Source organism: Rhinatrema bivittatum, chromosome 11 (assembly GCF_901001135.1).
Source record: "Rhinatrema bivittatum chromosome 11, aRhiBiv1.1, whole genome shotgun sequence".
NCBI classification, from domain to species: domain Eukaryota; kingdom Metazoa; phylum Chordata; class Amphibia; order Gymnophiona; family Rhinatrematidae; genus Rhinatrema; species Rhinatrema bivittatum.
Window position 1 is genome coordinate 70,177,271 of NC_042625.1, and position 15,415 is coordinate 70,192,685.

At 47.0% G+C, this 15,415-nt stretch overlaps 1 protein-coding gene across 1 annotated transcript in view; it reads right to left on the bottom strand.

Moving 5' to 3' along the window:
- PRKD2 (protein kinase D2) overlaps positions 1-14,592 on the bottom strand; it is a 37,276-nt gene extending 22,684 nt beyond the window's left edge. The window contains exons 1-4 of the mRNA XM_029619714.1: positions 14,141-14,592; positions 3,665-3,803; positions 1,737-1,868; positions 1,440-1,594 (exon numbers count right to left, since the gene is read on the bottom strand). Coding sequence (XP_029475574.1) covers positions 1,440-1,594; positions 1,737-1,868; positions 3,665-3,803; positions 14,141-14,320 — 606 coding nt within the window. The 5' untranslated portion in view covers positions 14,321-14,592. The remainder of the gene's footprint in view (positions 1-1,439; positions 1,595-1,736; positions 1,869-3,664; positions 3,804-14,140) is intronic.
- Positions 14,593-15,415: the final 823 nt, after the last annotated feature.

Genomic DNA, 15,415 nt, shown 5'->3' on the forward strand with positions numbered 1-15,415 from the left:
AACCATGGGGGGGGGGGGTGGCCAGCACTGGGGGAGAAAGCAGCACCAAAGGGAACAGCGGCAGCATCTGTCAACCACAGACTTAAGAATGCAGGGCCCCAGCCCAGGGGACCCTTCACCCATCAGAACCTGAGATACTGCAGGGCCCTCATTCCAAGAGATCCCGATGCACAAGCGCCTGAAACACTGCAGAACCCCAGCCCAGAAGACCCTACCCAAGAATCCCAGCCCAGGAGAACCCCTCCCTTACCCCCACCAATGAGCACCTGTGAAACTGTAATGCCCCCCCAGATCAGGAGATTCCCTATCCCTGAGAATGTTGTGCCTTAGGCTGGCTGCCCCCTCCCCACAGGAACTGCAGTCACAGTTTACTTCAATCCTATTTGGCCCCGTGTTTGTCTTGATTAGGTTGTAAGCTCTACAGAGAAGGCACTGTTTTACTTGATATTGTACAGTGCTATCGAAGTGATAAATAGTAGTAAATGGGGAAAACCCTCACTTATATTGCCAAAAATGCCCCCCCCCCCAACGAAATTAGATTTGCTATTTCTTTCTCCTAAGGTAACAGAAAATTATTGGTCAACCAGCTGGCTCCATGTCCTAGCATCCCTGAGAAACCCTGACAGACAGAACTTACAGACCTCTTCCTTTCATATAAAAACAATGCACACACACACAACGTGCCAAATGAAAATACGTACAATATCTGGTTACATTCACTAGCCTAAGCATTCCCAAATCATATGAAGCACTCTTATGAAAAGAAGAGCGACGCTTCCTGCCAACTGTGAAAAATGCAGACCACACTGGATCCCCTCAATGAATGTTAACATGATTTAAAGACATTTCCCTCCGACTGTCCCCTGAATTTAAAAAAAAAAAAAATGGTCAAAATTATAGGCAGCTTGACTGTTCAGAGTTTCCAACAGGGAGGGCAAGACGCAAACCATGAGCTGGCCTCCCTCAAAGGAAACTCTCTCTCTAAAATGGAGCCTCCCAATCGCAGCATGAACCACCACAGGACCCCAACCTGTAACCCCTACAACATGAATGAAGCTGTGGTTTCTGGGTTGCTTGGGTAAGTTAGAAGTTCTGCCGCCATACACGTAACAGAGGCAAAGAGCAGGCGTGGCTCGGCCCGTCCCATACAACATGAAGTCGCTAGGCAACCTACCTCCAAATTCTGTGGGCCAGGTTTCATGTAGCAACAATGATTTTATCCAAGCAATTCCGGATTCAGCCACTGGGCAGAGCTGCCACCCAGCACCTGTCCCGGAGTTGGTCTCCAAACTTGGTTCAGTGCTCTCAGAGGGCAAAACTTAGAGACTGCTTCCAAGATTCACCCCCCCCCCCCACCCCACCCCAGACTATAGATTAAAAATGTCCTTGCAACAGAGGAGATAGACATAGGCAGAGGGAGAAGAAAGCCTCCGGCTCACCATGTCCTCAGAGGTGCCGGGCAGGGACTCTGTGGTGGAGAGGCGAAGGGACTGTGTGTTCACCAGGGATGTAGAGGACAGCCTCCTCTTTCTCGCCCCACTGCAGTTGTTCGGGATGCTGAAGGCACAGCGTTTGTGGTAGTTCAGCCCACACCCTGCAAAGGTGGAAAAACGGGAGGAGAGAGAGAAGTCATAGGATCAGGGCAGGCCAAGCTCTCTGACCCGCAGCGCTCTGGTGGGCGCAAAGCTCACTGGCCAAGGACCAGGATCCATCTCTCACCCCCTTCTTCTCCTTACCGTCACATTTTAACCCCTGCCGCACCAGTCCAAAAAGCATCTCCCCGCAGTGGTCACAGAAGGCGGGGGCACGGTAAGAGTGGACGTTGAGCGCGTGTGGGCGGATCTGGAAGTCCTCAAAGGTTGCAGAGGCTGGAGGGAGGATGGAGGAGGAAAGCGAAGATATGAAAGAAAAAGGAAGTGGAGCAACAGTGCAAGGGAAGAAAAGCAGAAGATGGGAACAAACGAGAGGGAAAATAAAAACAGACTTTTTAAAATTCTTGACAAATGTACAGTACAAAGATCGGTCCTTACAACAATCCTCCTGAAAATGAAACTAGGACAACAGATCTGACCACCTGTTTACTTCAGTAGGTGGCTCAATACCCATCAGCTTTGCAGGGGATTGTACTGCTCGAGATCCCAGCCATACTGGGACTTTCACCGGAGCACCTATCTCCACCTCACCCCCACAAGCCTGACCCCCACTTTGCCTTTAACAGAAAAGAAAGATGGAAGAGGGACCCAGGTAGAGCACAAAAAGTAAACAAGATGTTTTTTTCTTTTTTTTTTTTAAAGGAGTCAAAGACATTTAATAACTGCAACAGAGGCTATAGCTGATGAAACAGACGGCTCCCACAGCAATCTGGGGAGATTCTCTAGTGCAGGGAAGGCACGTCCCTGGAACAGTGCGTCAGGCTGAGAACATGCAGCAGGAAGAGGACCGGAGTCCACACAGTCAATGGGAAGAGGAGCTCCAGTCATCAGCAGACGCCAGCTCTGGCAGAAAACACACCAGGCTGCAGCCAAGCACGCCAACAAGCAGCGTCTGATTGGCTGCCAGGAAGGAAGGAAATGCCACAGAGCAGCAGCTTCGTTGCCTTGAAGCATCAATCACAGGAAATGCTGAAAGCAGAATCTGATGGTGTAAACATTACAAATCATGCCCAGAATCCAGCAGAGAAGAGGCAGAAGCTGCAACCCCACCCTAGCAAGACCCTGCTACCTCTCCGTGCAGTTTCCTCTCACCCCTTCTCCATTGAGGGACCCTAAATGCCTCTCTGCACTGTTCCTCTCTAACCCCCTTCATGGAAGGCCCTGATGCTTCTCCTGGCCTGTCCCTCACTCCCCCTCTTCATGACAGGGACCCCTTTGCCTGCCTGCCTCCCTTCCCATCCTCTCCTTCACTTTGTCACTCTCCTTCCTTTACAAAAATCAAGAATTATCCTGTGCTGAGATCAAAACTTTAGCTGCTCCCTGCCACGGTCTCTCCCCACACAGGTTCAGCTCATGAAACCACAAACTCTGCAGTCAGCTGCAAGCAAAGAGCATGCACCTGTGGAGTAACCCAGGCCCTCTCTACAGGTGCCAGGAGACAGCACGCCTGTGTGCACAACAATATTCAACCCACAGCACCGAGAGAGAACAACCTTTCCCACGCCGTGTCATGGTGCTGAAAGACTTCAACAAGTCATTTACATTACCTGCACTGTATCACCTTGAACCAAGCATGCAGATGAAATACATTTTATTTCTCTCCGATGCAAAAATATGAAGTGTTGCAACAAAAGACATGAAACATTTACATAAAACATACGAGTAACAGCACAAACCGTCCTTCATACCAAAAACATCACATCAGCTTTCTAAACTGACATCTGCTGACAGAACTATAAACCAAGAGGGATCCACTAACTTCCACACCTTATTAAAAAGATGCAATCTTCCATGCTTGACAGCAGCTACTGCTTCATATGGATTCCTTTCCATTTGTGCACTGTCCTTCCAATTATTAAGCATTACTTCTATGAGACATCAAAAATGTCTATGAACTGAGCATTGAGATGTTGCTTCCCCTTACTCTCAAAGCCCAGGAACCATGGTACAAGATTGGGTGTAGCGAGTGTCATTCTTATATACACCCCACACCCGCCGGGATCAGCCCTTACCTGACAGTACAACCTCCACCAGGTCCCCTTCCTGGATGTCCCCTGCCGATCGCACCAATTGAAGGATATTGCTAGACGATGAGTCATGTTTAAAGAGAAGGATCTTTTCATACAGACCGTAGAAACCACACTCTGGAAACTGCAAAGAGACAGAGAAAGACTTATTTAGGGAAAGACACACATGGCAGAAAAATGGGGGGGGGGGGGGGGGGGCAGGCAGACAGAAAAAAAACAATTAAAGGCAAAACTTAAAAAAAACACAAAACAAAAAAACACACACACTTAGGGCCATAGATTATGAAAGGGATTTCCACAATTTGTGTCTATAGGCAAATACTAGAGACATTTATGGGTGACAGTGAGCAATTTTGGTTACACCTGTTACCAGTAACCTAAACTTTTACCAGTTTTGGGATATAAGGAGTCAACAGAAAGAGACAGAATCCCTCTAAGATATCAATTGGTATCCAACAAGAAATATATTTAAGAGCTACATGGGATTGTCAGAATATCCAGAAAATGCTAATGGGATGCCAGTATAACATATGACAGTAAGTGAGCTGTGACAAACAGATCTGCTCAGTCAGATGGTTATGTTGAAAAATCACCTTTTCCCGTTTCCCAGGATGCAAGTCCCTCCAGGCTGCCACTTCAGCACCGAACCTGGCTCAGTTTAAGCTCAGGATGTGTTCCCTATCATCAGGCTATACCTTACTTGGCATTAGACAAAATGTCCTATTCCACAGGAAATTAGATCAGATTCTGAGAAACAGAGGTTAAGTTGGTGCAAGTCACTAAACAGGACAATCAATCCAGAACAGCAATTGATACACACTTGCAAATAAGAAAATAAAAAAAGTTTATAAAAGCAAAATAGTACTAACACACTAACGCAGGACTTTAAGTGACATTCTGAGGGCACTGCGTGTACCCCACAGATGTGGCTTTTCTATTGCTAGAAGCTGCTGCGCACAACCTCACTCCTCCTGCCTGGCCTTCATCAGGGAACCATAATGCACAGTCTCTCACGTTCCTCCTGCCCTTCTGCCTCTCAGCAGGGTGTATTCATGCAAGACTCCTCTATCACCTCCCCCCCCCCCCCCAATTCTCTCTCTCACTGATTCTATTTCAGGACACTATGCAAATCACTGGCATTATTTTTAAGTTTGAAACATCTCTTCCTCCTGCCCTGCCTCCCCAGGGGTTTCAGGTGGGGGGGGGGGTGGCATGGGAGGAGAGGAACCATGCAGTCAAGTGCTTTACAATACAATACATGGATTTACAATGGCTAGCAAATCAGACTGGGTGAATAGCTGTGCAAGGTGCAGTTCTGCAGTGAACACAGTCAATAATCCAATCACAAGCCTTTAATGCATGCCTGGAGTAGGTTACTACACTTCTAAACGTACCAAGATCAAAATACATTTGAACTTTCCCACTGAACCAGTTCCTAATGAACCTGTTGTCTCTTTGGAATCGCAGTGACGCCATAGCGCACATTCTGAGGTCATCAAGCACTGTTAAAGCCACTTCTGCCAATGTGAATGTCTCCAAGACCTGAGGCACAGTCACAAGGCCAGCTTTCTCCATTATCACTGCTGAAAGCCCCGTACAAGCACTCTTGCTCTTCAAGTTCACCCACAGGAACCATGTGCAAACAAAGAAAACAACTATGTCTCCCTGTAAAAGGAGAGACTATGATAAACTGAGGAAATTGGAGGAGGGGTGGAAGCTAAAAATGGAGCCACTTCAATGGTTAAAAGTTTGCACGAGGCAAGAACATTGTTTAAAAATACCATCTTGAAAGCCCAGATAAAATGTATTCCATGCATTAAAAAAGGTCAAAGGAAGACTAAATGATTGCCAAGATAGTTTAATGGTGAGGTGAAAGAGTTAAAGTTAAAAGGGCATGTTCAATAAATGGAACACAGACCCAAATGAGGAAAATAGGAAACAGCATAAGCCTTGACAAGTTAAGTATAAAACATTAATAAGGCAGGCCAAAAGAGCATTTGAAAAGAAGCTTGCCACCAAGGCAAAAACTAATAAAACCTTTTTTCAAGTACATTTGAAAGGAGAAGCCTGTGAGGGAATTAGTTGGACCATAGAAGACCTATGGTAAATTAAACTAAATTATTTGCTTCAGTCTTTACTGAGGAGGATGCTGGAGAGATAGCCATAAACATTTCAAAGGAATTGAAGCAGGTTACTGTGAGACTGGAAGATGTAATGGAGCAAACTGACAAACTTAAGAGCAACAAATCATGAGGTATTCACCCCCAAGTTCTGAAAGAATGTAAATGTGAAACAGACTTGTTACTAGTAAAATCAACCACAGTATCTGAGGGCTGGAGGGTGGCCAATATAATACCAATTTATTTTTTATTTTATTTTTTTAATACTTCAGGGCTGATCGGGGAAAATGTAGATTAGTGAGCCTGAGATTTGTGATGGACAAAATGGTAGAAGCTATTCTTAATAGTGAAATTATTGGCCAAATAGATAGACATGGCTTAGTGGGGAAAGAGTCATAGATTTAGCAAAGGGAAGTCTTGCCTTACCAATCTTTTAGATTTAAGGTAATAAACATGTGTATAATGGTGAGTTGGTCTATTAGTGCATCTGGATTTTCAGAAGGCTTTTGACAAAATCCTAGATAAGATACTCCCTCAGGAAATTAAAAAGTCACAGGACAAGAAACAGAGGATAAAGGGTCAGTTTTCCCAATGGAGGAGGGTGAACAGTGAAGTAGCCCAGGGATCTGTACTGAGCCCTCTGCTGTTTAACATATTCATAAGTGATCTGGAAAAAGGTTCAACGAGGTGCGCAAGTTTGGAAACTCAAAACATCTTAATGTTGTTAAAACATGAGTGAATTGTGAGGAGTTTCAGTGGGGCCTTGCAAAACTGAGCATCTAAATGGAAGATTAAATTTAATGTGCACAAGTGCAAAGTGATTCACAGAGAAAAATAAACCAAACAATAGGTACACATTGATGGATTCTATAGTAAGAGCCATCCCCCAGGAAAAGGATCTTGAAACTACTGTGAAAAAATACACCTGAAACACTCAGCTCGGTGTATGGCAGCAGTCAAAAAAGCAAATAGATTGAGAATGATTCAGAAAGGAATGAAGAACAAAACAAAACAATTATCATAATGCCTCTGTATCAATCCATGGTGTGACTGCACCTTAAATACTGTTTGCAGGTCTGGTTGCCCCATCTCAAAAAATATATAATGGAAATAGAAAAGGTACAGAGGAGGGCATAAAAAATTACAAAGACTAAAAAAGGTTAGGGTTTTTCAGCTTGGAGAAGATGTATCAGAGGGGACATGATAGCGGTGAGTGGGGTGGAATGGATTGATGGGGAATAGTTATTACCCTTTCCAATAGTACTAAAACTAGGAGATACTCCATGAAAACTAGGGGGTAGCAGATTTAACACATACCAAATAAAGTATATTTTCATTCAGTGCACAACTAAGCTGTGGCATTTGTTGCTGGAGGATGTGATTGAGGCATCTAGCATAGCTGGGTTTAAAAGAAGTTTGCACAAGATTGTAGAGGAAAAGTCCAGAATCTATTATTAGCTGGATGGACTTGGGGCATCCACCACTTATCTCTAGGAGTGAGCACCAAGGAACTGTATCTACTCTTTGTGATCATGCTGGGTCCTTGTGACCTGGACTGGCCACTACTGAAGGTAGGATGTTGGGCTCGATGGACCCAACAAGGCATGTTATGTCTTTTAAAAGGCTTGCTGCTTGTTTAAAAGGGGGTTTTCAGCATCACTGCTGTGCAATGCCTGATGTTTTTAACATTATGGAATAGGGTTGAAGGGGGATGCGCAAAGGCCCGGGTACTGCCTGAGGTCCAAGGCACCCTTAATCCATCTCTGGAATCATGATCAACCCACCACACCCTGGATTTGCACTGCTGCCCTCAAGGCCCACCCAGCTTCACCTCCCAGCACATACAGCAGCGATCAAGCTGTTTAAACTTTAAGCTTGGAAAGATGAGATGGATTTCACCTTCCTCTCAGGTTTACTAATAAACGGCCTCAGCATGTCAATGGGTCACTGGACTGTGACAAAATGCCAGGGCAGAGCAGTAACTAGGCATTTTAGCGCCTGGGGGAAGGCAATCGAATTTGCACCCTCCCCCCTAATCCCCAGCCTCTTTTCTCCCCATTCACTCAGGATGGTAAAAGAGCAGCTCTCTTCCTGTTTTTCATCTGTTGCTGGTTCACACTTGTATTTCAGCCATTTCTTGCAGCCCCAGCACACTTTGCATCCTGGAAGGCTATCCCTCTCGCCTGCCCCTAGTTACATCACTGAAGGAGGGAGACAGGAAGTAGACAGAGGGCTCTCTTATATAGATGCACAGATATATCCTCAAGTACAGGTAAACAAGCAAAGGCAAACTTGCACACGTGCACACACAGCACATGTACTCTCCTCCCCAAATATGAAGATATATGTGTACGTTCACACAGGCACAGATTTACTGTGACAGGTTAGATCGGGATAGACCAACAGAGTGGGGGCTCCTGTTATCTCAGCAAGGAGGGGGGGGGGGGGGATCTACCCATTTAGTTCAGGTGTACAGTTCTTGATGTGGAGCCAGAAGGCTGAGGAATAAACCTCCTTCCCCAGGACATCAGTAAGAAAGCCAGCCGGTCACACCATGGTGCACTGAGAGGCAAAGCGTCACACTTGGGGCATGTTTTCGTACTACAGCAAACCACTGCATGTGACCATACCATACACATGTACCCTACAACCACACAGCATCAGTACGAAACCACATCTGCCAGCCTCTGAATCCCTTTGCATCTGTGTACCTTGTGTAACTTTTTTTCAGGGCCACTACTGTGCTCACAGCTGATGCTGTGGAAATGATCGCAATACACACATACATATTCAAGCTCATGTTTACATAACCACCGACAAGCCACAGGCAAAGCTGAGGCGTTAATGATACACTCAGCAATTCCTCCAGGAATCCAAATTAGTTACAAGTTACCAATCTGCAGGAGAGAGTACCATAATGACAGAGCACGTGGGGCAAATGCATCCCTCCCCCTCCCAAGTGCCCTCACTCGCTGCCAGCCTGGCTGCTTCTATCACGGCAATTCAAATGATTATTGTATAGGTGAGCTATACAAGAAACTGATGTGGGTTCATATGCATTTTTTTGGAGAAAAGCTGCACTCCACATATTATGTACGTTTCACTTTGTTTCAAAAGCGCGGATGTAAATATCTTTGCACCACATACTCAAAATTGTACATGCAAGTGGTTAGTTTTTAAATTCCACTGAAGGAAGTGGAGAGGAGCAAATCACACCAACTAAATTAGCAAAAAGGCAGAAGGTGTGTTTCAAAGGTTTCACTGGTCTGGGGATTCATATCACAAACTTAAATGCAGAGATGTCTGTAGAATATGCTCAAAGATTTAATCAGTGAGTGACTTATTTAATTGCTTGCTGTGCTTTTTACATGGGACCATGTTTCGCTGTGGCTTCATCGGGAGGAACAATGCTGTAAAATAAAATAAATGTTGCAAAAAACTTCTGCAACAAACTGGCGGATAAAATAGCAACAGACCAGAGTGGCTACAACGAAATGAAAAGGATACACACCATTGCAGCCACTCTGGTCTGTTGCTATTTTATCCGCCAGTTTGTTGCAAAAGTTTTTTTGCAACATTTATTTTATTTTACAGCATTGTTCCTACCGATGAAGCCACAGCGAGGGGAACAAAAACTGTAAAAAGCACGGCAAACAATTAAATAATTGTCACGCACTGATTAAATCATTGAGCATATTCTAGAGACATCTCTGCATTTAAGTTTATGTGAATCTCCGGAGCAGCGAAAATTTTGCAACACACCTTTTGCCTTTTTGCTAGTTTTTAAATTCCACACAGCCAGCTCCCATGAGTCCCAGAGAGCCACCAGGTCCCAGAGGTCATCATTCACATTTGTCCGTACTGGTTATGTCTTCACAAATGGCATGAGCCACGTAAAGTCACCCGACATTGTTCCGTAGTAAATGATAGCAGATAAAGACCAAAATGGACCATCCAGTCTGCCCAGCAAGTTTTATTTAGGGTAGTAACTGCTGCTCCATGCAGATTACCCCCAAGCCAAGAGCTTAAAAGTGGGCATCAGTCCCGCTTGCCCCAGGGAAGAGCCAGCTGGGATGAAATGCCACTTAGAGGAGAAAATGGTCCTGTGCCTCAGGTACCCACGTTGGGGGGGGGGGGGGGGGGGAGGATTCACTGTACAGAGTGTTATCCTGGGAGCAACATCGTAGGTGGTGCCTGATTCTTTGGACTGGATGGGCTGGAGTCCTGAAACAAGGCAGCTAATTTAATCAATGAATGAATTGATCCTGTATTTTAAAGGATACGCATCCACAGTGCAAGCTGTAACTCAAAGAGATTTACAACTCTGAATATAAATCTATAAATGGGGGAGGGAAGAGTAAATTCTCGCTGGATGCACGTTCCATAACATGACTGCCAACCCATACCGATGGGTTCTGCTTTGGGATTTGTTTAAACCCTGGTTTCCATTATACCCAAAAACGCAAATGATGAAGGTTTTGACATTTTCCCAAAGCAGACAAGAAAAGTGTGCATTTGGGGTGGTGGGGGATGGTGAAGGTAGGAGGAGTAATAAGATCAGAAGCTGCCAAGCTTCTTCTTTGAAGGATGTAAATCTTAAAAGATCTTCAGACCATGCCCCCACTGAGGATGTGAAATGTCATTAACTGCCCTGGATTTGACCCCTGCCCTAGAGAACGCTCCCGAAGCTCCCAGCCTTCTGGCTCCATCATCCTACAGGGGGCACAGGTTTGAAGGGAATCCCAAGAAACAAAGGAAAGTTACAGGAACTGCACTTCATTATATGACAATTACACAAAATGCCACTTGTAACTTATTTTAATACAATCACAATAAGAGAAAGCCCAGCTGCTCTGATAGCACGAGTCGTCGTCCCCCCCCCAATATCACAAACAGATGGTTTGATCACGACTTCTGGGTTAACCTTAGGCAAATCTGCATCAAGAGTGGGCCATCTCCCTCTCATCCCAAACACACAGGAGAGAGGGCTCCCCCTCCCTTCCACATCAGGATGCTCTCTCCTCCCCTCTCCTTATCCTCAGAGCCTCTTCTGTGGATCAAATGGAGAGAGGGAAGAGAATCCCTAAATACTAAATGATGCAATCAGAGACCAAGAAAATGTGGCAGATAGATACAGACATTGTTCCAACTGTATTGGGCACCGCTGGCCTGATTGAAAAGAACTTCCATGTGCACCTTGTATATTTTAAACTTTGTGATAGGGTCCCACATAGGTGACTTGTGAATGAGAACCTTGGGACTGGGTGCCAAGGTGGTGAAGTGGATTACAATCTAGTTGACAGGAGACAGCGTGTAATAGAAGAACAAATGGTGTTAAGCGGAGTGCCACGGGGATCGGTTTTGGAACCGGTTCTGTTCAATATCTTTGTAAGCGACATTGCGGAAGGGATAGAAGGTAAAGTTTGTCTTTTTGCGGATGATACTAAGATCTGCAACAGAGTGGACATGCCTGACGGAGCAGAAAGATTGAGAGGGATTTAAGAAAGCTGGAAGAGTGGTCGAAGATTTGGCAACTGGGATTCAATGCCAAGAAGTGCAGAGTCGTGCATCTGTGGAGCAGCAATCCAAAAGAGCTGAATATGATGGGGGTGAATGGCTAATGTGCACGGACTAGGAGAGGGGCCCTTGCTGTGTGATAGTGTCTGGTGATCTGAAGGCAACAAAGCAATATGACAAGGCAATAGCGAAAGCCAGAAGACTGCTGAGCTGTATAGAGAGAGAAATAACCAGTAAGAAAAAGGAAGTGATCATGCTCTTGTACTGATCCTTGGTGAGGCCTCACCTGGAGTAGTGTTCAGTTCTGGAGACTGTATCTCAAAAAAGATAGAGACAGGATGGAGGCGGTCCAGAGATGGGTGATCAAAATAGTATGGGGTTTATATTGGAAGACCTATGAGGAGAGGCTGAAGGATCTGAATATGTACACCCTGGAAAAGAGGAGATATGATACATATCTTCAGATACCTGAAAGCTTTTAATGATGCACGAACTTCGAACATTTTCCATCGGAAAGGAAACTGTAGAACTAGGGGTAAACAAAATGAAAACTCCAAGGACGACAACTCAGAACTAACATAAGGAAATATTTTTTCATGGAGAGGGTGGTGGATGCCTGGAATGCCCTTCCCGAAGAGGTGGTGAGGATGAAAACAGTAAATGAATTCAAAAGAGCATGCAATAAACAGTGTGAATCTCTAAAGGCTAGAGGTTGGAAATGGTACATGGGGATAACCTGCACAGAGCAGCAGTTACTACCCTTAACAGAAGCAATGGAGATTATTACCGTAACCAGTTAGCCTTGATGCTTTTGAAGCAAATGCAACATTGCTCTCCGCTTTGATGGTGGGACAAAAAAAGGAGAATTGGATTCAGACAACAGTCAATACTGGGCCCTGACTTTTATGGTATGGAGTACTGATATGAAAACATTAGGGGAAAAGCACAGGACTGCTTCTATGGCCAAGTCCAAACACAAAGCAAGTTCAATCAGCTCACCCCATAAAAATGTTGCTAGCAGTAATTCTGTTATGGGTTTGCTTGATTTTGATTGTAAATATTACTATCCTTAACATAAGGCTTGGGTGTAACCTGTACCAGAGTGGAAGTTACTATCCTTAATAGAAACATGGGGGTAACCTGCATGGAGTGGCAGTTACAACCCTTAACAGTAACATGGGGGTAACCTGCATGGAGCGGCAGTTACAACCCTTAACAGTAACATGGGGGTAACCTGCATGGAGTGGCAGTTACAACCCTTAACAGTAACATGGGGGTAACCTGCATGGAGTGGCAGTTACAACCCTTAACAGTAACATGGGGGTAACCTGCATGGAGCGGCAGTTACAACCCTTAACAGTAACATGGGGGTAACCTGCATGGAGTGGCAGTTACAACCCTTAACAGTAACATGGGGGTAACCTGCATGGAGTGGCAGTTACAACCCTTAACAGTAACATGGGGGTAACCTGCATGGAGCGGCAGTTACAACCCTTAACAGTAACATGGGGGTAACCTGCATGGAGCGGCAGTTACAACCCTTAACAGTAACATGGGGGTAATCTGCACAAAGCCGCATTTACTACCAAAAACATGCTGGGTAGATTGGATGCATCATTTGGTCTTTTTCTGCCGTCATTACTATGTTGTGTTACTGTGTTAGCTCCAGGAGGCTCTCTGGTACAATACAAGCATTAAGAAAAGCACAAGCAGTAAATCTGAGAGACGGAGATCGTACCTAGCAAGCCCTGGATTATGAGAGGTTCATTCCTGTCATAGTATGTGCAAGACAAACCTATTTGGAGAGACTACTCAGAGAAAGGGCTCACTCCCCACCACTCCTCATCGCCTCTGTCCCCCCCCTTCCCTTTCATTCAAACCAGGGAACCCCATCTATCCCAAACCGAAAGGCAGCTCTCTCTCCCTCCGCTAGAGCCTCCTCTGATATCCAGAGAGAAGAGGGATTGAGATTCTAGATTTAATTACGCACCTTTTCAAGATCTGAGCCAGTTACAATTCAGTACTGTAGTTTGTTTCCTTACTTATTTGTACCTCTCTCACCCCCCTCATCCCACACCAGGAGAGGTCTCTCACATCTGGAGAGAGCTGTCCCGCTCTGTCTCACACCGGGAGCCGTCTGCCACACCGAGAGAGGACTCCCTCCTTACGTCTGCGCTTCACTTCCATCCTATACTTTCGTTTTCCTCCGACCTGTTGGGCTTCTCCTCGGGCCTCCGGGATGCATTTCCTTCCCACTCAGGAGCAGACTCTCGGCGCTCTCTCTGCCCCGGCCCCTCCCTGGCTGAAGATGTGCCAGGTCTAGGAAACTTCCCCGTCTTCAGCCCGGAAGATGGGGAGGGCAAGACCCGGACACCAACCCACCTAGGCAGAGCCGGAGCCGGGGCCTCTCCCCCGCCGCCGCCCCCCCTTGTTCACCAGTACGGTGCGGGGCTGAACCCGCTGCCTGCTCCCCACCCGGGCGGCTCCCTCTCATCTGACTCCTAACCTTACCCAGCCAGTCCCGGTCCTCCTCTCCCAACCAGGACCCCCACCCGGAAAAAATAAAAACCAAAACACGCAACATCGGTGTAAGATCTCCCTCCCAGAAAAAAAGCAAAACAAAACAAAACGGGAGTCGGATCCCCTCAAGCCTACTTTCTGGGGCTGGCAGTCGCATTAGCCCCGAGTAGCACAACTTTAAAAAGTTTCAGTACAAACAACACGAGAGGTGCAGAGGAAGAGGAGCGGGCCTGGGGATACAATAAGGGGGGGGGGGGAGGCGGGGCGCGTGGGAGATGATACACGGGGGGGGGGGGGGGGTTACCTTTTGGTCCACGATGGAGCAGGCCAGCTGCTTGACATGGGCTAACTCGGAGCTATGCGGCAGCAGCACGAACTCGCGGCTCAGCCCGATCTGGATGGTGAAGGAGACGCCCTGGCAGGGTCCGGGTCCGGGCTCCAGGGGGCCACCGGGGGCCGCTGCTGCTGCCGCCGCCGGGTTCATGGCGCCGAGGCCCCGCCGGCCTCACATAGAGCTCCGGGAGACCGCGGCCAAACTTTACAAAGGCGGCCGGAAAGTGCGAAAAAGTGAGCGGGGCGGGCTCTGCGGGGCTCCTCCCGGGCGCTCTCCCGACCTGGCCGGCCGCACTGGCCCCTGCTCCCGGTTTCCCTCTCTCCTCCCGTCTCTCTCTTTCCACCCAGCGTCCCGGCAGAGGCGCGAGCAGGAGGAAGTGCAGCGCGCGCCGCCCCGTGACGTCACCGCAACTCCGCCCGGGCTCTCACTACTGCACCCCAACGCCCAAGGGGGTACTGTTAACTACTGAACTTCCTCATCACTAGGGGGACCCAGCACTACTGCATCCCAACCCCCAAGAACTACTGCATTTCCTCAGCATTAGGGGGCCCAACACTACTGCTTCCCAACCATCAGGGGACGGACCCAAAACCACTGCTCTCCCAGCCACCAGGGACATCGTTAACTACTGCATCCCCAAAACTTTGGGGGGAACCAAACACTACCACATCCCCAAACAGCAGGGGACACAGCTAACTACTGCACACCAACATTATGAGGAACCAAACTTTACAACATCCCCAACCACTAAGGGGTATCACAACAAAAGAGGGGAAACCCCACACTACTACATCCCCTACCACCAGGGGGCACTGCTAACCACTGCCCCCCATCACTAGGGGGAACTAAACACTACCGTATGACTTACCATCAGAGGGCACCGATAACTGCACCCCAACACTAGGGAGGAACCGAATACAAGGGGGAACCCCAAACCAGTGCACCCTCAACCACCAGGAAGCATTGCTAACTACTGCACACACACATACCCCAACATGAGAAGGGACCAAAATTACTGCACTCCCAATTTACTTCACTCCAGTACTACTGTACCCCAAGGAGGTGCCACTTACTGCACCTCAAAAGTAGGTGGGGACCATAATCACTGCATTCCAAATTATTCAGGGGCACCACTAATTTCTGCGTTCCAGCAGTAGAATGGCTCAAACACTAATGCACCCCTAACCACTTGATGACAACTACTTCACCTCGACTTAAGGGGGTAGGGCAAAACTAGGGGAGTCC